We start from the raw sequence: 25,131 nt of genomic DNA, 5'->3' as shown, positions 1-25,131 counted from the left end.
GGACTCATGTTTGTCCTAGTTGGGGGAAGCCCAGACTCTGGGGACCATAGACAGTTGTGCAGATGGGAACTTGGAGAGGCTCGTTCGTCAGGGAATCAGGGATTGTGAGGGCAAGGAGAAAAAAGACAATTTGACCTGGACACACTTTCTCCTCATTCAGGGATTGTGTCCAAGGGTCTGTGGCAAACTCCAAGTGTGTGCCTAGTTAAGGTCACAGTACTACTCAGCTTCCCCTGAGCCTCTGATCCCATGCAGGGAGATCCCACGCGGGGAGATCCCACACGGGGAGATCCCATGTGGGGATGCAGCTGGTGTGAGTGGGTTACCCAGAGCTTTGGGAGAAGCTTGGAATTTAGATTTTTATGTGAAGTCACCTGACCTTTTACTGTTGACTCAAAAATTTAAAAACACTTTGCAGTCCAAACAAAATACACATGTGAGCCACACTTGGCTTGCCCCTAGTCTCCAACTGTCAGTTCAAAGCTTTTCTCTGTGAGGAACATCCTACTGTGGAAGGTCAGCATTGTTCGTGAGGGGCTTGTTATGCCCCCAGCAAGGAGCAGATGCATTTCTAGGAAGACCAGGAGCAGAGTGAGGAAAGAGGAGAGATTCCATAGAACTCATAGTGCAGAGGGAAGCAGAGTTCTCTAATACCCCAAGTGTTAGGGTTAATGTGAGTCTTGCATTTCAGACTCACCCAGGGTCACTGGGGCTGCCCCAGCCTTTCTCATGAACATGTGGGCATCAGAACTCAGTTTCCCAGGGGTCCACTGCCTGAGCTCAAAGCAAGATCTCTCTCCTGTTCTATTGTAAGGATTGTGAGTGACTAGGCAGATGAAGAACATAGGAAGTGGCTCAAATCTAGCTCAGGGTCAGTATATCCACCAGGTCTGTAGCTTGTGGCCTTCCTTCAGTAGCTGCTGGGAGCCCCAGGAGCCTTAAAGGGTGATTCTCCAGCCAAACCCTTTTTGTTCTTTTAAATTTTATTATGGAAAATCCCAAATAGACCCAGGGTAGAGAAAATGGCATAAAGCTTTAAGGTCAGTTCATCCAAAAATCCCAGATACATGGATTCAGCCATATAACTGATATGGTAACCCCATACCATAGGGGTAGCTAAGAAACAATGTCCATGTCCAGCCAGGCATGTTGGCCAATGCCTTTAATCCCAGCACTCAGGAGGCAGAGGCAGGTGGATCTCTTGAGTTCCAGAGCTATGCAGTGAGACAATGTCTCTTATAACCAAATTTTAAAAAAAAGAAAGAAAGAAAAAAGAAAAAGAAGAAGCAATGTCCAGTGGCAACAATATGCAGTACTCTTCAGCTACCTGAGGCCAGCCTGCTCTGAAAATATTAAATGGACAATTCTAGAAATAAAAATTAAATCTCTTGCTGCTCTGAGTACCTTTCATCTCCACACCCCGCCCAATGAGAAATCACCCCTTTGCCCATCGTAGCCACACTAGACTGTACTTGCTGGTCAGCCACTTGACTGTCTGGGTTACTGCACCAACCATTTTGGTATCACACACAGTTTCCTGTTGTCCTTATTTGAGGATTCTGCTGGTCATCTTGGACTGCATTGCCCGCAAGTAGGAGGGGAACCTTTGTTAACAGCTGTTTTGTTTACAAACCCACACACTGGCTGATGTCTCTTCTTTTTTGTGTACTCTCTCTCCATATTTGTTGGAAAAACAAAGCCTGTCTGCCTGTCCTGCAGGCTGTATTTCTGTAGGTTGTAGGCTGGCAGTCTGTCTAGTGTGTCCTTCTGAGCCTGTTGTTCCCCCAGATGATGGTTAGGCTTAGGTATGGGTTGTGTTCTTTCGTGTCATGTCACATGCCGCCCTTACCCCCTCTTTTAGGATGGGCCTGCCCTTGGTAGCTTGGGGGTGATCATGAGGGAAAGTTTATGGGGCCTTGGGGAGTGCTTTGCATCCTGGGAAGCATCTCGAAAGTCATAGCCAGTGCTGAGGATGACAAGGATGTGAGCTCCGCAGGGTCTAGGACACCAGGCACAGTGTGCTGTCTGCCAGCTTTCTTCTCTTCACAGAGGACATGAGGACACTTACCTTGGTGAAGGAGGGCCAGAGGAAGAAAGGGGTTGAGCTCTTGGGCCATGGGAGCTAGGTTTTCTGTGTATCTGTAATGTTTGTCTGTGTGACTATGTGTGTGTATCTGCCTATACACGTGTCTGTCTGTATTTCTGTATCTACATGTATGGTACCCATGAACAGGCTTTCCAAGAGGAAGGATGCAGCAGTGCAGAACAAGACAGGAAGGGAACTTGAACTTGGTAAAACAGGTGAACAGTAACCAGAAGGACTGAGTAGATGGATGGGACCTCCACCTCTCTGCCAGTGGTCCTCACATGCAGTTCGTGAGACAGAAGGCAGTCCAGCTGCCACATGAGGCTGCAGTGTGATTAACTCCCAACTCCAGCTTCCTTGGGACTAGCAACCTCTTTGAGGCTGGAAAGGTAGTGCCTCAGATCTAAGTATCCGAGAGAAGCTGTCCTTAGAAAAAGATCAGTGGTGGCAGGCAACAAAGCTGACCTGGTGCTGGGTCCTTGGCCCCAGGACTGGGGCTGGGGAAAAGCCCTCAGAAAGTCGTGCAGCTGCACAGCTGGTCTTCCCTGGAGGCAAGGCAAGGCCCCTGAGGCTTCTGAGCAGCCTCCACCTCAAGCCAAACCTTCTTATCTTTTTCTTAAACCAGCTTTATCACTGGACCCTGCTCTCATAAAAATACTTTAGGACAGTTTGAAAATTCAGAAAAATTTAAGCCTTGGGGCTGGAGAGATGGCTCCAGAGTTAAGAGCACTTCCAGTTCTTCCAGAAGACCTGGGTTCAGTTACCAGTACCCATGTGGCTCACAGTGCCCTCTTTTGTTCCCCTTAGACACCAGGTACACCTGCAGTGTACCCACATGAATGAAAAATAATCATACACATAAAGTAAGCTTTTTGAAAGCATGCAGCCTCAATCAGGTGTGATGGTGCATGCCTTTAGTTCCAGCATTCAAGAATTAGAAGCAGGTGGATCTCTGTGAGTTCCAGGACAGCCAGGGCTACACAGAGAGACCCTGTCCTGGAAAAAAAAAAAAAAAAGTATACAGCCTCACCCAGAGGTAGCATTTCTTTTACACAGTAGGTCCCATCTAGTTTATGCATGTCTGGTGGGGAGGCTGAAAGCTGTCTCCTCTCCCAATGGAACTTGGGCTAGACGCCAACCTTCTCCAGGACACTCAACCCAATATTCAGGGTCACTCTTTCCCGTACTCTGGTATATGAGCACATAATCAGTGATCTCGTGACATCCTCTTGTCACACTCTTGAAGGAAGTCATTTTTGTTACCCATACTTTCCAGTTGAAGAAACTGAGGCTACAGAGCTAGGGGGTGTGGTAACTGGAATTCTTAATTCCAGTTCTGACTTCAGCAAAACAGCATCAGAGGCACCACCCACACAGCAGTCAGACAGCACGTGCACACGGTATCCGCAACTGATGACACGCCCCTTGCAGACCCCGCCCCTTCCGCGGACCCCGCCCCCAGCTGACATCAGCGGGCCGGGCAGCGGGCACAGAGCGCAGGCAGCGCGGAGCTGCGCTGGGCCGGCCCTGCGCCCGCGCCGCCCTGGGTCTCGCGGCCCACCGGCCGCCCGCACCGCTGCGAGTCGCCCATGGTGCAGCGCATGTGGGCCGAGGCGGCCGGGCCCGTAGGGGGCGGCGAGTCGTTGTTTCCTGGCTCCCGGCGCAGCCGCAGCGTGTGGGACGCTGTGCGTCTAGAGGTGGGCGTCCCGGACAGCTGTCCCGTGGTGTTGCACAGCTTCACTCAGCTAGACCCGGATCTACCGCGCCTGGAGGTGGGTGAGCGGGGGGGGGGGGTGGGGATGAGGTTCCTTCCACAGAAATCTCCCTGCTGCACCAGCTCCGGGGCAGCAAGTTGGGCATCACAGCTTCCAGCACACCCTGAGCAGTAGTTAGGGACAAGAGCTGGATTTCCGTGTCCCCCCTCAATTCGTCATGCCAGTGCCTGCTTCTACCCATCCCAAGTGTGACAGCCCCAGTCTCTGCAATCAGATTCAGGCAGACCTTTAGGCCTCTCCGCACTGTCATTGTTTACATCCCTGGTGCGTGAATGCTCCAACCATAAGGGCCTGGCTTCATTTCACACCCTTGTTAATGGGACTGGGGACAAGAGGAGGCCGCACAATACAGTGGGATCAGCCAATGGTTGGGTTGACATAGTCCTAGACTCCCCAGTGGTGAGTGGGACCTCTGGGGCTTCTGGATAGCCATCTGAGTCAGATATAGGTCTAATGATCCGGGAACATCAAGGCTGCTCAGAGGGGGCAGTTGAAGGAAGTGGGGTAGGGGTGGAGACTGATCTCCAACTTGTGGAACCAGGTGTCGAGGTAGTGAGAGGACAGGGCTTCACTGTGACCCGTGATTCATTTCTGCCTGATTAAGAAATGTGCCGACATCCTGACTTTGTAAGAGACTAGGCAGATTCAGAGAAGGGAGACCGTTTGCCTTTACGCGTGGCAGGAGGTGGGGGTAATAGGTAAAGGTAGGAGCTTGTTTCTAGCGTGACCTGGGTGGGGCCTCCGCCTCCCACCTCCAGTGTGCACCTGTCATCATGCCCCAGAGGTAGTGCACTCCTGAGGCAGTCCCAAATTGTGCTCTGCATAGAGAAGGCCTGGACAAAGCATACTTCTGTGCCCGACTTGGGAACTTTTGGTCAGGGAACCCCCAGGCCTGGAAGGCCTCCCAAGCTTGGCAGGTGTCCAAGCCAGGCATCTCATTCACCCAGTGGTCTCATCCTCATGGCGGCTGGGGAGGGACTCCAGGGAACATGGTGGTGGGCGGCCTGCCACAGCCCTGTGCTCATCTGGCTTTCATTATGTCTGGCAGAGCCTCGGGCTTTGTGTGCTGGAAGGGTCTGGCCTGATCACTCATGGAGGGGGCTCAGGCTTCTCTCTAGCTGTGACCGTCTATACCCTTGAGAACCCCTTGGAATAGCAGGGCGGAAAGTTCTGCCCTGCACAGGTTGCTGCTTTAGGTGCCTGCTCTGCCCCCCCCTCTCCAGGCCTCTGTGCTGTCCTACAGCCCTGTCACTGTTTAGACATCAGAAGGGAAGCTTCTGGCTGTGGCAGGAAAACCAGGGTCCTGGCAGAAGAGGAGGCTGCAGCCGGAAACTGAACACAATGACCATTTAGCATTTGCCTGGGGGAGGGGGCAGGGAAGTCCCACTCTGTTTTGCCAATAATTCCCTCCCATCCCCATCCTGGAGCTGATTTCCTGATGGCAGTCCCAGGTCCAGAAATGAAGCTGACCTGCTTGCTTAAGGTCTCTGGATTCTCTGGAAAACACCAAACTGTCTCTGCCTTTCCTCTTCTGTCATTGTTTCCCCAGCCCTGGGGTTGTCAGATGTCCTCACACATCTGGGCATCAGCCTGCCATCTCAACTCTAAGTTAAACCACTGCTGACCTAGCTTGACCTGCCTCAGACCATGCTTTTTGGAGGTCATGAGGTCTATGCTCCTGCGACAGGCAGGCTTCAGCGCCAGCATGGCAAAAGTGATTTGTGGCTCTGTAGCATTTACAGGCAGCAGGCCCCAGCACCATGTTCTTCCTGACTTTGCCAGACCTCCAGTTTAGATACCAGCGCCATCTGCTAAGAGGCTGGAGGGCAGAGAGGTGAAGTCCCTGACCTAGATAAGTATGCTGTCAGGAAGGGTCGCAGACAGGACTTCGGCACAAGCCGTGTTCTCTGGAATTAGAGATGGGGTGCCTGCTGCCTGTAAGAGCTGAAAGCGGGACAAAGCAGAAATGGCTAGTGGACAGTGGAAGGCAGCAGAAGCTGGGGCGGAGGTTGGCCCTAGTTGAGTGAGAGCTGGGAAAGCTTAGAGTCGGAAGAAGGTGAAAGTGCTTCACATTTGGAGACCCTGAGGACAGTGGACCAGGAATTTAGCATAACAGCTAGCAGCCTAGGGCTTGGTGGAAGGGCCTGGGCTAAATAATTTGTATATATTTTGTCCTTGGGGGTGGGTAGGGCTATTAATAGTCCATTTGACAGATGAAACAACTAATTAGATTGCACAGAGTCAATAAGCAGTCAACTGCAGAGGCAGAGGCCAGACGCCTTCTCACTGTGGCAGCTAGCCTGTGAAGCCTGAAGGCTGTGTGGGTTGGACACAGTGAAGTGGGGGCTTCTCCTTCTGGGCTGTCTGGTCTCTTGATCACACTGTGTGCAACTCTTAACTTACCCTAGGGTTCTTTTGTTCCCTTGACACTGGAGACCCAGACACGTAGGGAGGGGTGTGTGTGTGTGTGTGTGTGTGTGTGTGTACGTGTGTACGTGTGTACAAGATAATCTTTCAGAGGGACTTCCTGGCCGACTCTAAGAAGGTGGCCTCCAGGAACCTGAGGGGACTGGCCATCACTGCCGGGCCCCCAGGACCCCCTTGTCCCTCTGTTTGCTTTACTCAGAGACACAGTAGAGGATGAGGAGGCCCAGACCAGACTGGTACTGATCCTCTGTACTAAGAGAGACCTGCTGGTCCATTTCCTGGGAGCCTCAGGGCAGCTCTGGAGCAGGAGGAACCAGATTGCCAGCAGGGCAAGATTGGGGGCTGACTCTTACTGAGGTGACCAGACAGTTTTCAGGCCTGTGGGTTGTGGAGGGGGTTCCAAGGCTGCACTCTGAAGGGTCTCAGTTTGGCGCCTGCCCTGGGGTTGAGCTTCTGTTATCCTCACAAGTGCTGTGTTATCAGGCATACACCCCAAGGAAGCCAGCCCCCAGCACAGTGAGAGTGAGAGACTGAGACTGGCTGAGGCCCCGAGCAAACTCGGTTCTCTGGAGAAAGGACAGCCTGAGGGCTCTCCCTGAGCAGGGCACGGGGACCAGAACTGCTGGGCCATGGCTGTTCTGTTGGCATTCTCCTCTCCCTCGAGCCTTTGCCTGCAGCTGTTGTCCTACCGCCGCACCTGCAGGCCTTCTGCCCTTTTAAGCCCAGAGGTGCAGAGCCCGAGCTCTGCCGTGAAGGCAGCTGTGCTCAAAGGCCAGCTTGGCCCCTCTGAATCCCAAGTTTCCTTCGTCTGTAAGGTGGGCATAATGCTAGTTACTCTTGGAGTTCTGGAATGGACCAAGTGGAGACGGATGGTCTGACAAGTGCAGTCCACAGAGCCTGGCAGTGACCACAGCTAGTTTTTCTGACCGGGTGACAAAGCCCAAGCCGTCTTGATGTCTGAGCTCCTGGGACATGTGGCCTGGCACTTGCAGCTGCCCTCGGCATGGCATCACAGGACATGAGCTTAAGCCTTTGCTCAGAGGTGCAGGTGTGAAACCACTGGCCTGGCTACCTTCCCTTGCTGTGTAGCCTGAGGAAGTCACTTCTGTCTCCAGTCCCTCCCCTGCATCTGTGTGACAAAGGCTGGACCCTGCCCTGGTGTTGTGCCTCTGATAGAAGCAGCAACCAGCCCTGGGTGTGTCCCTCCAGGCCAGGGATCAAATCCTTGTCCTGGCTGCTGTTTCCTGGCTCTACCTCAGTAGGCCTCTACCTGTCCCAACCTGGCTGTTCCCTCTTCTGCCAGGCAGCATACTGGGAGAGTCACATGCACTGAGTGTAAAAGGACCTGGTAATAGAGGTGCCCGAGTCAGCTGGACAGCATGGTCATGGTCAGTGGTGTGGGTCGTCCCAGACCTGGCCAACAGTGGCCATTTTATGATAAGAGGCAGTTGCAAATGCACAGCAGGATCAGGTAGACAAAGCTGGGTTTACTGGGCTGAAGAGATGGATCTCCCCTCCCCCATTTGAGCTTAGTTTTCTTTCCTAAAATGCTAATTTGACCAATACCTGGATTCAGGCTGACAGGGAGGGCTCCTGGCAACCCGAATCTGACTCTGAGAGCTCTGCACAGGCTGAGTGTAGGGCTTTACAGCCTGAGGTCTCGGTGCTCCCTTCCTGCCATGGCAACCAGGCACCCACAGTCCCCAGCTGAGGCCGCCCTCTGTGGCCTAGGCTTGGGAATTACATAGGGGCTGCTATGAGGGTTTGGCATTTAGAGGACTCTTACGCTTGATATTTTCATTATCCCTCTTCTACTGGGGCTCATGGTCTAAGAGCCGAACCAAGGCCTAGGTTTGAGGAGTCATGTACACTGTCTGTTTGGCCCCTCCCCTGGGCCTTGGTTTCCACCTCTAAAATGGGTAGAGGACAGCCTGAGATTGCTAACTAGCATGCAGACTACACTGTCCCTCTTCTGGAAGCGTCATTTAAGGTCCAGGACTCTGAGCGAGCTGCCCTTTGGGTCCAGTAGTCCCAGGTGGGCCTCTGACAGGTGGGCTCTCACATGTCATCGGCTCTGGTGCTACACCACGTATTGTCTGCTTCCCTTACTCATCTGCAGCCCCCATCCTGTCACCAGTTAGCTGTTGCTGCTCTCCCAGCCCATGGGTCAGCCAAGCTGGGGGTTGAGACCCTTCCAGAGATATGGTACATGGGTTTGGTCCTGTGGGTCCTGCATGTCCAGAGCTGTAGGGTGCCTGCAAGGGGCCTGCTAGAGCCCTGGGGTGATCTAGTGACTCAGTGGCCCTGGGCAGTAGTACAGGCAGGTTTAGAAATCACCCTGAAGGTTTAGAATCCCCCTGCGCCACCAAGTAGACTGAACCTCTGTAGAGAAAAACTGTGATCCTGTGCTCTGAAATCTACCATGTCTGCTAAGGCCTGAAACAGAAGCAGACACTGTCTGACTGGACACCCCACCACCACCACCCAGTGCTCTTCAGGGTGTCCCAGGGCCCTGGGGGCCTTGTACATGCTGGAGGCAGGATGATCCTCCTTAAGGACACAGCCAACCATGTGGCATTCCTTCCTCGGAGCTCGGAGGCTTCCTGGATGCCTGCCGCAGGCGGACAGGCAGGCAAACACTTTTGCTGTATCAGCTGTTCACTAGGCCAGCTTACCCCTCTTCTCCCTGGTCTGCCTGAGTTATCCCGCCATGTGCTACAAAGGTAGCCCACGGTCCCTGCCCTTCCAGCCTCAGAGGGGCCTTAGGGAGGATCTTTAGACTGGGGAGAGGGGCTCTTCTCTGTTCCTTTCTAACCAGGCCGGCGGCGTCTGTCTTCCCTGGGTATCTGGCAGAAGTGCCCACATTCAGCATTGTAGGGTAGGCTGGTTCATTCCTGCTGTGGTTGCTTTAAGGAAATGGAGCAGTTCCCATCTGTGTGACAGGGTATCGACTCCCCAGAGGAAGGCATGTATGACTCTTGGTGCCTGTCAGCACCCCCCTCACCCAGCTGGCAGAATGTCCCCCCTCAGGTGGGGGAAGGGTGCAGGGATCACATGACACTCCCACAGGGCCCAGGCCAGCTGCTGGACAGTCAGCTGGAGCCCAGGGCTGAGAAAGGGCTTGCTTTTGAGCCCTGCTCTAGCATGGCCGCTGTGCTACTTGCATCCAGCTTCTCCTTCAGGTCTGCCTGGCCAGGCAGGGCACATTTCTGTCCATTGAGCACCAATAAAAAAACTGTTACTGTACTGGGCTCCTTGGGCTGAAATCCAGTGTTGTGTGGTGGAAGAGGGAGTTTCATGTGTGAGACCCTGACTTCCTGCTGCTGGCCACCTGGGTGTTTAGGACACTGACACCAGATGTGGCCAGACTCCTTAGGAAAGGCAGACTCTCCCAGCCTTGACTACCAAGAACCTCTGAGGAGGCACAGTGGGTGGTGCAGGGCCATGGTCTCCTTTATGTCTTCTGATTCAGGCCAGGGGTGAGCTGATGACAATGTCACTGGTCTCTTAAGGCTGTGGGCCACGATTGCTTAGGTACGTGAGCCTTCTTGTTACCCACTGACTTTCAGGAAACAGACCTGGCCTTGTTTCCAGAGAAGATAGACAGCCGTGAGTTAGTGTGGTGGCCATGGCTTTACCCTTGGTTCAAAGCCTGGAGTAGGAGGTCGGAAGATCCAAAAGTTGTTTCCAGGCTTCCCAGAGCCCTGTGAGGGTGGATGACGGACTTGAGAGCTGAGGTACAGCCCACATCACACTGGCCCCCAGAAGGGTCAACAGTGGGACTCTGGGTAGGTGAGCACTTTGGCCAGAATCCTCTGGGCACCACAGCGATCCTTGTGGTTCACATGGGGTGTGGAGGCAGTAAGCCTCTCTGAGCTCTGAGCTTGGTTTCTTTACCCTCCATCCCAGCTGTAGCCCTTCCCTGGACCACAGGAGTTGAACAGATATTGGGGTATCGGGAAGCATGTTTACTTTCTGTTTGGGACTCTGAGAAGCAGCCATGTGACCCCCTTCTTTCTCAACTAAACCTCATGATTTGGGCTTTTGTGGAACCCCAGCATTGTTGCTCTTCCCCATTCACGTGAGAAAGAACAGCCAGCCGGGAAGTCCCGTGTTGCCCAAGAGGTCTCAGAAGCATGAATGAGCAGAAGAGGAAGGAAGCAAGCAGATGCAGCCTGCATTTGCACCTTCCTAGACCCATGTTGCTGACTTCAGGGCTGGGCTAGGAGGAACTGCCTGATGCTGCCGAGTCAGGCAGGAACCTCAAATTAGACAGAGATGAGGGCGAAGGTGACCCTGGACCTTGGGCTCTGGGACTAGGTTTTTCTGAGGGCCAATGGCACCTGTGACCATGTTAGGACTTTGGGATGGGGATTTTGCCATATACAAGACAGTTTGACTTGGATCAGTTACTCCTGCCTCAACCTCCACTTACCCTTCTGCAAAATGGCTGGATAACAATACCTGTCTTAGAGGGAGAATAGGGGTATGGTCCAGGACTAGGGGTACCTGAAGTGTTGGTCTTTCGGTTATGAGGAGCCTGGTGGGAAGGGGAGTCCTGGGCTCTCCATTAACTTCACACTGGAGGTCTCGGAGCCGCTTGTCTGTGTCATCCTCCTGCATCAGACCCCGATAACCTGGTCGGGCTACCGGCCCATGTCTTTCCAGAGCTCTACGCAGGAGATTGGGGAGGAGCTGATCAACGGGGTCATCTACTCCATCTCCCTGCGCAAGGTTCAGCTACACCAGGGAGCCACCAAAGGCCAGCGCTGGCTAGGGGTGAGTACAGAGAGGAGACCCTCCCCACCTCTCTCCTTTCCTCCACCATCCCAAAGTCCAACTCGTGCAGAAAGGCCCTGCTGACTTACCTACCTCCAAGTGAGAGACACCATTGGCGTTGTTTCTCATTTCCCATAAGGCCATGCATACTTGAATATTTTGCCTGGTTTAAATACCTGTCTCCAGATGTCAGTCCTACACCTTCCTCCTAGTCCTATAAATCCTCTCACATAGTAGGGCTACCCTCTGTCCCCAGGGAATAGAAGTTCAGGCTTTGTACATTGTCTTAACTGGGATTACTATTGCTAGCTAAGATATTACTATTGCTATGAAGAACCACCATGACCAAAAACAAGCTGGGAGGAAAAAGTTTATTTGACTTATGCTTCTACATCCATAATCTATTACTAAAGGAAGTCAGGACAGCAGCTCAAACAGGGCAGGAACCTGCCATCAGGAGCTGATGCCGAGGCTGTGGAGGGGCACCGCTTACTGGCTTGCTCACTGTGGCTTGCTCAGGCTGCTTTCTTATAGAACCTAGGACCACCAACAGGGATGGCCCCACCCACAATGGACTGGGTCCTGCTGCATTAATCACCAATTAAGAAAGTGTCCTACAGGCTTGTCTACAGCACTGTCTCAGGGAGACGTTGTCTCAGTCGGGTCCCCTTCTCTAAGATGACTCTAGCCTGTGTCAAGTTGACAAAATTAGCGAGTGTGTATGCACTTCTGCAACTTGCTGTCTCCGAACACACCTCGTGGGCCCCCTGAGCTCAGAAGCTCGGCCTGACCCAGCCACATAATATTCCAGAAGGAAAACCTATTGCCACAGCTGTTGAGCGTCATTGCTGTTGTCACTGAGCTTCCTCAGGGAATTCTTTAGGTCCTGATAAGGCCAATCCCTGACTCTGGATTAAGCCTGTTTTTCCACCTCTAGGATGGGCTATTCAGTTTGGACACCCCCGGTCCCAGAGTATGTTAGATACTCTTGTCACTCACATAAAAAACTACCCTGAAGCGCTCCACACCTCAAATTTTACTTTAAAATCTGAGACCCTGCCGGGCGGTGGTGATACACACCTTTAATCCCAGCAGAGGCAGGCGGAGTTCTGTGAGTTAGAGGCCAGCCTGGTCTACAGAGTGAGTTCCAGGACGGCCAAGGCTGTTACTCAAAGAAACCCTGTCTTGAAAAGAAGAAAGAAAGAAAGAAGGAAGGAAGGAAGGAAGGAAGGAGAAAATTAAGAAAGAAAGAAAGAAAGAAAGAAAGAAAGAAAGAAAGAAAAGAAAAGAAAAGAAAAGAAAGAAAGAAAAGAGAAAATCCAAGATCCTTTGCCAGAGGTCCTCTTTTTCCCAGCTTTGGCCACATTGTACTGCAGGTGTGTAGGAGGTGTTCTGAGTTCCAGCCTCCAACTTTCCTGAGACCACAGCCCTTCCTCTGACTGTGTCCTTCCCTTGTTCACCCAGTGTGAGAATGAGTCGGCCCTGAACCTCTACGAGACCTGCAAGGTGCGCACGGTGAAGGCTGGCACTCTGGAGAAGCTGGTGGAGCACCTGGTGCCTGCCTTCCAGGGCAGTGACCTTTCCTATGTCACCGTCTTCCTGTGCACCTACAGAGCCTTCACCACCACTCAGCAGGTGCTGGACCTGCTGTTTAAGAGGTGAGCACCAGACCCAGGGCACCCTTCCTCTTGGCTGCGTCCTTGTGTCCCTGTGATCCCCAGTTTGATGGTAAACATCCTCATAGACTGTTGTCAGGACTGAATTAGCTGGACCCTGGCAATGCCACCCCAGTCTGGGCTGTCAAGGCCGGTGTGGGTCTTATATATATGGTTGTCCTTTCTTCCATGGAGAAGCCATGTCACCTGAGTCTCAGGCTAAACAGTTCTCCACTTAGAAAGGAGGGAAACCTTGACCTGGATGTACACAGGCCCTGTGGTAATTGACTGACAGGCCCTAGCTCTGCTGAGGTGTCCAAACGTACAAAACATCTGCTGTGTGCAGCTGTGTTGCCAGGCACTTCTCTGTGGCAAGAGCAGAGAGTCCCTGCCTCCCTGAGGTCCATTCCCATCAGGGAGTTGGCCAGTAACACTAGACATCATAAGCAGGTACGGTAGATGTGACGCCCTCACGGCCTCCTCTAGATATGGCTGCATCCTCCCGTACTCCAGTGAGGATGGTGGACCGCAGGACCAACTCAAAAAGTAAGTGGACTTTGGGTCAAGCGGGGGGGGGGGTGGGGTGGGGAACAGGGCTGAGCAAAACATAGGTCCCACACTTCTGATTTGTGCTGGTGGGCTGAGGTCTAAGGCTCCTCCTGCAGCAGGAAGAAGACAAGAGTTCAGGGCGGAACTAAGCATTCAAGGAGCAAAGAGGAGGGTGTGTGTGTGTGAGAGAGAGAGGGGGGCATGCATATGGGGTGCCATTCAGAACCAGCACTACGAGAATCCTTCCTAGCACAGCCTATCTCGATAGACGCGCAGCTTCACTCCTTGGTAAGGGCTTCAAAGAACAAACCATGTGCCTCAGGAAAACACAGCCCACACCTGGCTCACAAAGAATAGGTACTGAGGTAGTCCCAGCCACTGGTTGAGGTTCCTTGAATGCTGGGTAGGAGGATAAGGATTTGCATTCAGGCACAGTTGAACAGGAGTAGGGGCGTTCCCCTAAAGAGCCTAGAGAACTGTCATCCCGTTGATGAGCCTTTTCGGTCTCCTGTGGGAATTCTCTGTAGCCTCTATCTCGTTCCTTGGCCTGCCACAGTCAGGAGAGCCAAAGGAGACTTGTGGGTGGAAGCACAGCACAGGGGTGCTGTGGGAGGGTGGGAGGAGAGGCCATGCCTCTGACTCTGTTGCCTTTCCCCAGTGCCATCTCCTCCATTCTGGGCACCTGGCTGGACCAATACTCAGAGGATTTCTGTCAACCTCCGGACTTTCCCTGCCTCAAGCAGCTGGTGGCTTATGTGCAGCTCAACATGCCGGGCTCAGACCTGGAGCGCCGTGCTCACCTTCTTCTGGCCCAGCTGGAGGACCTGGAGCCCAGCGAGGCTGAGCCTGAGGGTGAGGAGACAGGGGAAGCTACACAGAGCCTGGTCGGAGGCGCCAGTACTAGTTCCCACCACAGAGAGACTCCGGGACTGGCACTGGGCCAGGAGCTAGAATGTGCCTGGGACCAGCAGGCAGTATACTGTGACCTGGGTCAACATCTTGTTGGGGGGACAGGTGCTTGTCTCTCTGACAGGCAGTGGTACTCTGTCTTTGGAAATGCTCTGGGTCTGGGCAAGGCACCCATGTTGGACATCTTTTCTCCTACAGCCCTGTCCCCAGCTCCAGTGCTGTCTCTGAAACCAGCTTCACAGCTTGAGCCAGCTCCAACACTGCTTCTGGCATCCAGCCAGGATTTGGCGCCAGAGCCAGCGCCAGAGCCAGAGCCAGTACCAGCTTCTGAGCCAGATCCATCCCTAGGACCAGCACTGGCATCCAGACCTGTGGTGGCACCAGCTTCTGAGCCAGATCCATCCCTAGGACCAGCACTGGCATCCAGACCTGTGGTGGCACCAGCTTCTGAGCTGGAGCCAGCGGTAGTGCCACCGCTAGAGCCTGAGCTGTCCCTCGCACCTGCTCTGGAGCTGCAGCCGGCTCTCTCACAGGCCCTGGAGCTGGAGCCAGCTGCTGTGCCTGCTCCTGCACTACAGCCTTCCTGGTCTTTGCCTGGAGCCACAGAGAATGGACTAGATGAGAAGCCGCACCTCCTGCACTTCCCTCCAGATCTAGTGGCTGAGCAGTTTACACTGATGGACGCTGTGAGTGGCTCAGTGGGGTAGGGCAAGGCTTTTTTTGTATTCCTTTTGTAATCCTTTTGTATTCTGCTGTCTAGACCTGTTTTTTGGTTCAGAGCCTGTGCCCCCAGGGCAAATCCCAGCTCCACTGTTAACAAACATGTAGATAGGACACATTACTTAATACCAAGGCATTGATTCCCCCTGCTTGGTGGTCATGAAGTACATGCGTGTACACTTGCACGCACACACACACACACACATGCACTTAAGGATTTGGAGCAGATAGAAAGGATAGAAAATGTGGTGGGTCTGACCTCTTAGGGATGGAGGCTTGCTCACCAAGGTACCCATAGGCCCCTGGGTCACCCCCCTGGAGTCCTATCTAGCCTCAGCACTTATGAAGTGCTTACTATGTACTGGAGACGGACAGACGCAGGACAGACTGTAACTGGTGTGTTCACTGGGGAGGGGGCAGCAGATGCTTTCTGAGATGAGCAGGCGTGAGCCCCTGGTGTGTGCCCCTGCCTTCTCCCTGTCATAGTTCCTGCTCTCAGAGGTCAGGTGGAGAGGTAAGAGTCCCGCGGGGCTCATCCTCAGTCTCTGAGGTCCAGCTTGGGCGTGTGGGCTGTGCACAGTGACACTAATTCTTCTCCCCAGGAACTGTTCAAGAGAGTGGTGCCCTACCACTGCCTGGGCTCCATCTGGTCACAGCGGGACAAGAAGGGCAAGGAGCACCTCGCACCGACCGTCCGTGCCACTGTCGCCCAATTCAACAACGTGGCCAACTGTGTCATTACTACCTGCCTTGGCGACCAGAGCATGAAGGCCCCAGACAGGGCCCGGGTGGTGGAACACTGGATCGAGGTGGCCAGGGTAGGCTGCAGGAGGGGCCTGGGAACCTCTTCTTTGTTTCTCACAGACCTCAGGGCCACACAGCCCCCTGCCAGGTGCACACTCTCTCCTGGCACTGTGCACTTGAGCAGCTGCGTGAGTGAGTGCCCCTGGCATGCCCTCTGGGAGCTTCCTGGCATTCTTATGGAGGGCCTCAGCCTGGGACTCCCCTCACAGACTCTTTGTCTCCAGGAATGCAGAGCGCTCAAGAACTTCTCCTCCCTCTACGCCATCCTCTCTGCTCTACAGAGCAATGCCATCCACCGCCTAAAGAAGACATGGGAAGAGGTCTCCAGGTAAGCCTTCCTGTCCCCTGCCCCTGCTATACCCTGGGGTGGCTCTGCCTTCAGTGAACCCCAGCAGCAGAGTCCAAGGGGCGGGTCCACTGGTGAGTACAGTGCAGTGTGCACACCCTGATTAGAGTTTCGTGCTTGCACACAGCCACAGAACTGTCCAGCTGAAAGCAACCCGTCCAGTCCCCAGTGGAGCCATGCTTAAAACTGCCTTCTCCGGCAGCTTAGGGTCTTTGGTGTAAAAGCAAATGGATTCTCCATCTTGCCTGCCCCAGTGCAGACTCTTCACAACTGTTGCCTTCTTTCCACACTTCCTTCAGGGACAGTTTTCGAGTGTTCCAGAAGCTGTCGGAGATTTTCTCTGATGAGAACAACTACTCCCTGAGCAGAGAGCTGCTCATCAAGGTGAGGAACCACAGGAAACAAGGGGATGGCAAACTTCCATGCTTGACAAAGCTTGGACAGGTGGCAAGCATAGAAGGAACAGGAGGCCCCTGGTAATCTGATGTAGTGGGGACAGCCAGCCTGGCTTCTGCAGGAGGATGAGCCAGCCGGATTAGCAGATCTACAGCTTCCTGCTGGGATTTAGCCACTGGCAGACTGATGGGCAGGCGATGGAAAGGGGCGCAAGTACCTTCTTTCCTGAGGCAGTTCATTCTGTCTCTGTGATGCCAGGCCTGTCAGCGTTGGGGGTCCTTCCTCCATCTAGTCCCAGGGCACAGATACGCCTGCATAACTGGCTCTCCCCTTGGCCTGAAGCAGAAGCAGTTGACTACATGAGGAACGGTGGCAGGTGGCCTTGTCCCTTGGAGCCACAGGAAGCACAGCAGCTTAGCATCAGGGACTGATAAACATACCTTTCTGTCTCACCCCTGAACACTCTCACCCGCCCCCCACCCTAAAAGGCAGGATTATTAGTGGGCCCTGCCCCTGCCATACTGGTCAGGCTGAGACAGCCCTGAGGAGCAGTGTCCTCTGCTGAAGGCCCTGTGGAGCTGGGAAGCACTGGTATTGGGCTCCACCTGGGTGCTGGAACAAGGAGTTTGAGACACTCTGTCCCTCTCCCATTATGACTGAGCTCAGTTAAAGATCCTGCCACACACCAAGGGGCCCCAGGACAGGACCCAGTCAGTGGGCTGCACTCCTGAGTCCCTGTGGGGTTCTGCACAAGCTGCTGCCAGCCTCTATGCCTATCTTCTTGTCTGGCAAATAGAGGGCAGTGAGGTACAGGAGGCGATGCTATCTAAGGGAAAGGAGCGTGTAAGAGATCACTGGACTTGTTTACAGGAAACAAGTCAGGATGGCACTGGGGTCTGGGCATTGAGCCCGCCTGTCTGCAGGAGGCAGGTGCAGGGTCCTCTGAACTTGGAAGATGAGGACTCAAGTGCAGGAAGGCCAGGCCCGGGCCCTCGCTCCTCCACCATTGAGTGTTAGGAAAGGAGACTGCTCTAGAAGCACCAACTGTAGCAGAAGGCATGCTGGGCCAGTGCGGGTCCTCCAGGCCCAGGGTCAGAGCACAGACTGGGGTCGGGTGGGAGAAAACCTGAGATTCACTCTGCCTTCAACCCTGGCAGGAGGGAACCTCCAAGTTTGCCACGCTGGAAATGAACCCTAGGAGAGCCCAGAGGCGGCAGAAGGAGACAGTGAGTGAGCTGGAGGTTGGGAGAGGAAGGGTTCCCTTGGCCTTTACCTTCCTTGCAAGGTGACAAGCTACATCTTGGGGAACCAGAACAAGATTCTGTACCATCAGAGTCAGGGCCCCGCAGCTCTTTGGGGGAGAGAATGAGCAGGGGCCACTTGATGATCTGCCCATTGCCAGTTTGGGATGGGAGGACCTGGGAGAGATGGGGCAAAGGCTCTCAGGCTGCTCCAAGTGCAAGGCCCTGGTGGGGTTGTGGTCAGGTGAGTAGGGGAGAGGAGCACCAAGCCTTGCTTATTTCCCACCTGATGTCCCAGGGTGTCATCCAGGGCACTGTCCCCTACCTGGGCACATTCCTCACTGACCTGGTGATGCTGGACACTGCCATGAAGGACTATCTGTATGTGAGTGAACTTGGGGCTGAGGTGGGCTGAGCTGAGGTGGGCTGAGCTGAGGTGGGCTGAGGGTGGGCTCCTGAGGCCTTGGAGACCCCTGGTGAACCCTCCAGAGCTGTCTGGCGGCAGAGCTGAGGAGTGGGTTGGCCAGACTTGATGTGCACCCTCAGATGGTGACTCTCTACACTCCAAGGTCAAACTGCCTATGGGCCAAGCAGGGCCTTCTAACTCAGAAGGGGTTGGACAAAAATGTCTCCAAATCTGCCCTCCGGTTTATCTGAGATGGTGCCTAGGGCCAGGTGCCCGTGCTCCCTGCCCCCTAGTGGGTGCCTGTCGTAGTGCAGATCAAAGTAGGCAGGACTTTAATAATGGAGAGGGGCTGCTTTCTTATGGATGTTGGCTCTCTGTCTTCTAGGGGAGACTCATCAACTTCGAAAAGAGAAGGAAGGTGAGGCGCTGCCACCCTCAGGGTGGGGAGGGGGCCAAACGTACATTCCATCCTTGCATTGATCTCTGATGACATTTGGTATACCCTTCAAGGGCTGTACCAAGGGGGCTGGGAGATAGCATCCAGGACAGCTTTCTAGGTGTGGCTGTTTGAACTGTGAAGCAGGAAGGAGCCTGAGTGGGTATAAGTGGGGGAGTAGCCAGAGAAAGACCTAGTGGCTAGCCCCTGCCCCACCCTCATAGGTCCATCACCACCCTGTCTTCCTTGACCCAGGAGTTCGAAGTGATCGCCCAGATCAAGCTGCTGCAGTCCGCCTGCAACAATTACAGCATTGCTCCTGAGGAGCACTTCGGAGCCTGGTTCCGAGCCATGGAACGGCTCAGTGAGGCTGAGAGGTGAGGCTGCAGGCCCTGGGCTATCACGCCACACTTGTCTGGTGATGGCTGTGTACCCAGGCTCCAACTTCTGGGCTAGCCCTGGTTGGGAGCTCCAGCTTAGCTTCTGGTAGCCTCACAGCCACTTCTGCCTTAGCTACAACCTTTCGTGTGAGCTGGAGCCTCCGTCCGAGTCAGCCAGCAACACCCTCAGGAGCAAGAAAAGCACAGCCATTGTCAAGCGCTGGAGCGAGTAAGTTCTTGGGCCCAGGGGCACACGGGGACCAGAGAAGTCTCAGGGCTGTGGCTAGGAGAGTCAACTAAGCTGGCGCTAGGGTCTTACCCTGACACTGCCAGCCCTGCCAGTCACAGAGCGAGTTGAATCAGCTCTCTGGTACTTAGTTTCCACCTCTCTGAAATGGGGCGATCCCACAGATATCCAGGAAAAACCAAGCACTAGTAGACCAAGACTCCACATATTTAAGGGTGGTGTCCTTGGGAAGACCCCTGACGTAAGCCAACCTTTTCATTCAGCCGCCAGGCTCCCAGCACCGAGCTTAGTACCAGTAGCAGTGCCCACTCCAAGTCCTGTGACCAGCTCCGGTGCGGCCCCTACCTCGGCAGTGGGGACATCACTGATGCCCTCAGCGTGCACTCAGCTGGTTCTTCCAGCTCTGACGTGGAGGAAATCAACATGAGCTTTGTCCCAGAGTCTCCTGATGGCCAGGAAAAGAAGGTGACCACCCATGCCCCCACCCCTCCTTATTGTTGCGTCTCACACTGTCCAACAAGGGACAGAAGTCCCCAAAGCTGACCTCTAGCCTTGAGGGCCCTTCATGACTCAGGCTGCTGTTGACACTGCTGTCATCCACAGTTCTGGGAGTCAGCCTCCCAGTCGTCCCCAGAGACCTCTGGCATCAGCTCAGCCTCCAGCAGCACGTCCTCTTCATCAGCCTCCACCACACCCGTGTCTACCACACGCACCCACAAGCGCTCCGTCTCAGGGGTCTGCAGCTACAGCTCCTCACTGCCACTCTATAACCAGCAGGTGGGCGACTGCTGCATCATCCGGGTCAGCCTGGATGTGGACAACGGCAACATGTACAAGAGCATCCTGGTGAGCCAGCAGCAGGGCGTCCTCATGGGGCCCAACTTGGCCAGGAGGCAGACATGCACAGATACCCGTGTGCTGTCTTTAATTTTTCGCATTGACCTTCTAGGTTTGAAAAAATAGAATAACTGAAGACTTTGGTCAGCACTCAGGGCTTGAGAGGTGGGAAAGGAGCAGTAAGGAAACTGTAGCCTGTAGGTCATCAGGTCTAAGGCAGTGGGACAGTTGAGGGAGAGGTGGTCAGGGCTCTGTTAAACTGTAAGGCCCTTGACTTTCTATGGTGACTTGGTCTGCTGACCAAGATGGAGGCAGGCTGCTGAGGAGGCTGCTGTTGCAGTCCAAGTTCAGGGAAAGGGAGGCCAAAGCAGGCTGGTGGCCATGGGCAGAGTCAGTGGTGTTAAAGTATGGCTGTTACTTGAATGTGGAGCCAATGGGATTGCTCACAGATTGTAGGTGGGCACACAGGGAGGCCCTTTCTCACCTGCCAGGGCTCCAGCTGCAGATGAGCCAGCCCCTCAGCCCCAGGAGCTGCAATGGCTCTTACTCACGTTCACCTGGGTGCCCCATGACTGAGTCCTGAGCCAGCCTGTGCCACCTGCCTCACAGTGTCAGGGCAGGACAGGATATAGGTGACTAGTGGGCATTGGCTGGTTCCTCCTTAGGACTGGAGTGGAAATTATTGGTTCCCCAGGCTTATAATCCTCTTGCTTTCAGGGGCACATGGCTCCCAAGGCAGTGTGGGAGTTGGTGGCAGGCTGTTGTAGGAAAATGGGGCTGGGAACAGTTGGGAAACGGCCATCCTCATATTATGGGGGCCACTTTAGGGAAGCAGAAGATAGAAAGGTACCCAGATGAGTCTCTGGCCACCGTGCCCTAGGAAAGCATTTATGACTTTTGTCCTGATAGCCTGTCCCCATTTCAGGTGACCAGCCAGGATAAGGCCCCGACTGTCATCCGAAAAGCCATGGACAAACACAACCTGGATGAGGATGAGCCAGAGGACTATGAGCTAGTGCAGATCATCTCAGAAGACCACAGTAAGTCAGACGGCGGGGTTCGAGGCCCGGACAGAGGGGCAGTCAGCACCGTCCTCTGCCCAAGACCCAGGGCAGGCCCGGGCAGAGGGGCAGGTCAGCACTGTCCTCTGCCCCAGCCCCAAGGCCTGAGGCCCTGGAAAACACAGTAGCAGGTAAATGTAGGCATGGCACCTACTGCGACCTGTCTTGCCCCAGCGTCTGCTGGACCTCCCCATCTAAGATGCAAGACTGAGAGAGGCTCACTCTGGGGTCTGCTGGAGGGGACATTGTCTGGCTCAGCTAAGAAAGCAGGTGTTCAGAAAGAATTTCCATGTGTTAAAATCCACACATGAACACAAAAAGCACACATACTGAGTCCCATGTTCTAGAAACTAGGAGGATGGAATCAAGAACAAGCCTGGGTTGGAGAGTTGGCTCGGTGTTTGAGTGTGTACTGTGTACTGAAGAGATAGATGGCTTGGTGGTTAGGAGCACTTGCTGTTTTTCCTGAGGATCCAGGTTCAGTTCCCAGCACCCACATGGTGGCTCACAACCACCTATAATCCTAGTTCCAGGGATCTGATGCTCCCGTCTAATCTCCTTGGGTACCGCATATGTCACATACATATACGTGCAGACAGATACTCATATATAAAGTTAAATCTTAAAGTCATAAGTGTGTGTGTTTTTGCAGTTCCCAGCACACTTACCCGCTGGCTGACAACCTCTTGTAGTTCCAGTTCTAGGGGATCTGATGTCTTCTTTGGGTCTCCATAGATAAATGCACATAAGTAAAAATAAATAAAAGAACCATCCCGCCCGGCAGTGGTGGTGCAGCGTCTTTAATCCGAGCACTTGGGCAGCAGAGGCAGGTGAATCTTGGTCTACAAAGTGAATTCCAGAACATTCAGAGCTGTTACACAGAGAAACCCTATCTGGGAAAAAAAAAAAAAAAAAAAAAAAAGGAACCCAAACCAAACTAAAGGAACCAGCCCATTCTCAAGGATCTTACAGAATTCCAGTCACTCTGTGCCTATGTCCTTCTCCCCATAAGGAGGCTCTGACCAGCAGGTTAGTGCTAGAGAGAGATTACCAGAGAGGTCACCCATGCATGCTGCCATCACACTGCTGGTGTGAGCCTGACACCCACATCACGCTTGCCCCAGTCAGCAGTGATGCCCATGACATCTAGATGTTGTGTGGCAAACCTTCTCTTAACCTCTACCGTTTTGGTTATATGGACTGGGTGAGGGGATCCCTGCCTTTCAGAAAGCAGGCCTACAGAGGCTTGGGATCTAGAGTCAGACACAAGGTCAGTAGGAAAAGCAAGTCCAGCTCGGTAATGATGGACAGATTCTAGGCCAGGGGAGAGTGGTGGAAGTTGGACCTAGAGGAAGGTTCTGCCTCCTGCTGGTCCACAGAGCCATTGTGAGGAGTAGGGGAGCATCAAAGAAAGCAGTCAGAATTCCAGGAAGCCTGCTCTGGCTGGAAGTCCGAACTATTAGAGACAGCCATGTGGGTGGGCGGCATGGGGAGACTCTTGGCTAGAGTCACGGGAGAGGTCCTTGTTGGTGGCCTGGCCTGGAGGAGGCTCTCATATGGTGGACTTATCCCATCCCCATGATCACCACTGATTGTTGCCCTGCTCCCCTCCCACCAGAGCTGAAGATTCCAGAAAACGCCAACGTGTTCTATGCCATGAACTCTACTGCCAACTATGACTTTATCCTTAAGAAGCGGACCTTCACCAAGGGGACTAATAAGGTCAAGCATGGAGCCAGCTCCACCCTCCCTCGCATGAAGCAGAAAGGACTCAAGATTGCCAAAGGCATCTTCTAAGGACGTCTCCCAGGGTCTGGCTGGCTGAGGACTAAGCACTTATAGACTAGAGTGGCCCAGGCCACACAGGTACCTCTGCCTACCTGCTAGCCCAGGCTACCCCCAGACTCCAATTTCACCCTAAACCTCTCCTGCTGCCGGGATTGACACCTGCCAGGTCACTGACAGGCTGACCTGGCCTCCGGGGATCACTCGCCGCCTTAGGTGCCTTCTGCTCTCTGGAACCAGAGGACTAGCTGACTTTTGCCAAGGAGTGCTGCCAACTGGGCATGGTACCTTGCCTGCCCTGGACACTACCCTCCACAATTTCCTGACACCTCCCCAGGTGCAAATCACTGCCACCCATGCCCCCGGATGCCCCAGGGCACCCACACACCCAGCAGGGCTGACCACTGCGTTCTCTCCTTGTGCCCACAGGCACTGGCCTGGGACCTTCATGGAAGTCCTGGCCTTTCCTCCCACACTCTAGCCTTTCTCAGGCTGCACCAAAGATTCCACCTTCAGGGCCTACAAAGCAAGGGAGTCTCGCCCACCACGAGCCCCAGCCCTCCCTTGGATCAGAGAGAGAAGCCCTGTCATGGACCGCCCGGTTGGTATCGAATCCCATACCACTGAACGTGCCATGTAGCATCACTACAGCCTGGGTCATACAAGACTACATGAAATGGGAGGCTGCGGGGAGGGAAAGACGACTGAATATTTGTATAAAAAGGAATAAAAGTTTACTGATTGGGGTGGGGCAATATTTATTTGTTGTAAATAGAAAATGCTAGACTTGAATATTATATTAAAATCCCGTTTCTACTATGACGTGGTCACTATGGTTTTGTTCTTTTTACTTTCTTGCTACTAGAAGGGTCCTCTGGCTCTCTTTCATGGAGGATTCTCAGTGGATTTCATGCAGGCATAGAAGAGCCAGCTGCGCTCCCCAGGCATGCTAAAGGAAACACTCCTCCAACTGGCAGACTGGCTAAAGAGGTGTGTCTCTGCTGCTGGCCTCTCAGCACTCCTAAGGGTGTTTGCAGGAAGCACAGCACAGCCTCTGAATTGATGGCATCTAAAAACAAACGCTTCCAGGGTGCAGTCTCTATAGAGATGGAAGATTGGGGGGTTGAGAGACGGCTCAATAGAGAAGAGCACACACACCTCCCTTTACTGTGGAGGGCAGGCTTCCCAGCACCCATATCAGGTAGCTCACAACCACCTATAATTCCAACTCCAGGGGATCTGACACTCTTTTCTGGCCTTCTTAGACACCAGAACATGTGCTATACACATGCAGCAAGCACTCATACACAAAAATAAATATTTTTTAAAAATACACAGAGAAGCCGGGTGGTGTGGCACACGCCTTTAATCCCAGCACTAATCCCAGCACTTGGGAGGCAGAAGCAGATGGATCTCTGTGAGTTCCAGGCTAGCCTGATCTGCAGAGCAAGTGCCAGGACAAGCTCCAAAGCTACACAGAGAAACCCTGTCTTGAAAAAAAAAAAAACAACATAAAACTCTGTCTCAATAAGCTAACCCCCCCCCCAAAAAAAAAAGAGAGAGATCGCAGATTGTGAGTGTGAGCCAGCAAGATGGCTCAGCAGGTAAAAACACTTGTCTCTAAGCCTGACAACCCAAGCCCACTCCCTGGGACCCACGTGGTGGCAAAAGAACCAACTCCTGTGAGTTGTCCTCTGCTCTTCACAAACACCATGTGCTCATATGCATGCACACACACATGCAAAATGAAGGAAGACATCCACGTCATTTTAAACAAAGTCTGGAGAGAGTTCCGGGGTCAGCACTCTTGTCTGCTGTGTTTGTTGCTGTTGTAGAGGATGCAGATTTGGTTCCCTGTGGCGCCTCACCACCTGTACTTCTAGGAAAACTGGCGCCCTCTTCTGGCCTCCTAGACACGTGCAGGGAAAACCTCAAACACACTGAAGTAAATCATCTCGCCTACCCTGAGGAAAGGTCCTGAGACTACAGAAGAAAACCCAGGATGCTTACTGACATCAACCTTGGGCCTTCTCATGCACACCCCGATCGTACACAAATATGTGTGCTCCACACACAAAAACGGGGAAAAACATGTAACAGAGACAAATGGAAAAGAGAATCAGGTTCTTTGACCAAAATTGACAAACCTTTAGTTAGATCAGCCAAGAATTTAAATAAAGGACCCACGTCACTCGAATTTGAAAGTGAGTGCATTGCTACCAACTTTGCAACAATCAGAGGATCACTTAAGGTCCTGGAGCGCCAGCAGCAGGCGGGGTGGGGGTGCTCAGC

General features: G+C 53.5%; 1 protein-coding gene across 7 annotated transcripts in view; it reads left to right on the top strand.

Moving 5' to 3' along the window:
* The window catches only part of Ralgds (ral guanine nucleotide dissociation stimulator), a 41,593-nt gene extending 17,935 nt beyond the window's left edge, over positions 1-23,658 (top strand). For 2 of the 7 annotated variants that reach the window (XM_087899816.1, XM_087899812.1), the window contains exons 2-18: positions 10,957-11,067; positions 12,532-12,725; positions 13,170-13,268; positions 13,930-14,123; positions 14,379-14,866; positions 15,503-15,718; positions 15,929-16,032; positions 16,350-16,434; positions 17,604-17,672; positions 17,986-18,072; positions 18,479-18,511; positions 18,785-18,906; positions 19,043-19,138; positions 19,420-19,621; positions 19,760-20,002; positions 20,919-21,033; positions 22,673-23,658. In XM_087899816.1, coding sequence (XP_087755942.1) covers positions 10,957-11,067; positions 12,532-12,725; positions 13,170-13,268; positions 13,930-14,123; positions 14,379-14,866; positions 15,503-15,718; positions 15,929-16,032; positions 16,350-16,434; positions 17,604-17,672; positions 17,986-18,072; positions 18,479-18,511; positions 18,785-18,906; positions 19,043-19,138; positions 19,420-19,621; positions 19,760-20,002; positions 20,919-21,033; positions 22,673-22,851 — 2,637 coding nt within the window. In that variant the 3' untranslated portion in view covers positions 22,852-23,658. Of the gene's footprint in view, positions 1-3,615; positions 3,859-10,956; positions 11,068-12,531; positions 12,726-13,169; positions 13,269-13,929; positions 14,124-14,378; positions 14,867-15,502; positions 15,719-15,928; positions 16,033-16,349; positions 16,435-17,603; positions 17,673-17,985; positions 18,073-18,478; positions 18,512-18,784; positions 18,907-19,042; positions 19,139-19,419; positions 19,622-19,759; positions 20,003-20,918; positions 21,034-22,672 lie in introns of those variants that run through there. The other 5 variants (XR_015735842.1, XM_087899815.1, XM_087899811.1 and 2 more) reach the window with 5 other exon arrangements.
* Positions 23,659-25,131: the final 1,473 nt, after the last annotated feature.

This window comes from Myodes glareolus, chromosome 21, assembly GCF_982192425.1.
Source record: "Myodes glareolus chromosome 21, mMyoGla1.1, whole genome shotgun sequence".
Taxonomy (NCBI): Eukaryota; Metazoa; Chordata; class Mammalia; order Rodentia; family Cricetidae; genus Myodes; species Myodes glareolus.
The sequence above is the reverse complement of the archived record's forward strand: the minus strand, read 5'-3'. Positions and strand labels throughout refer to the sequence as shown.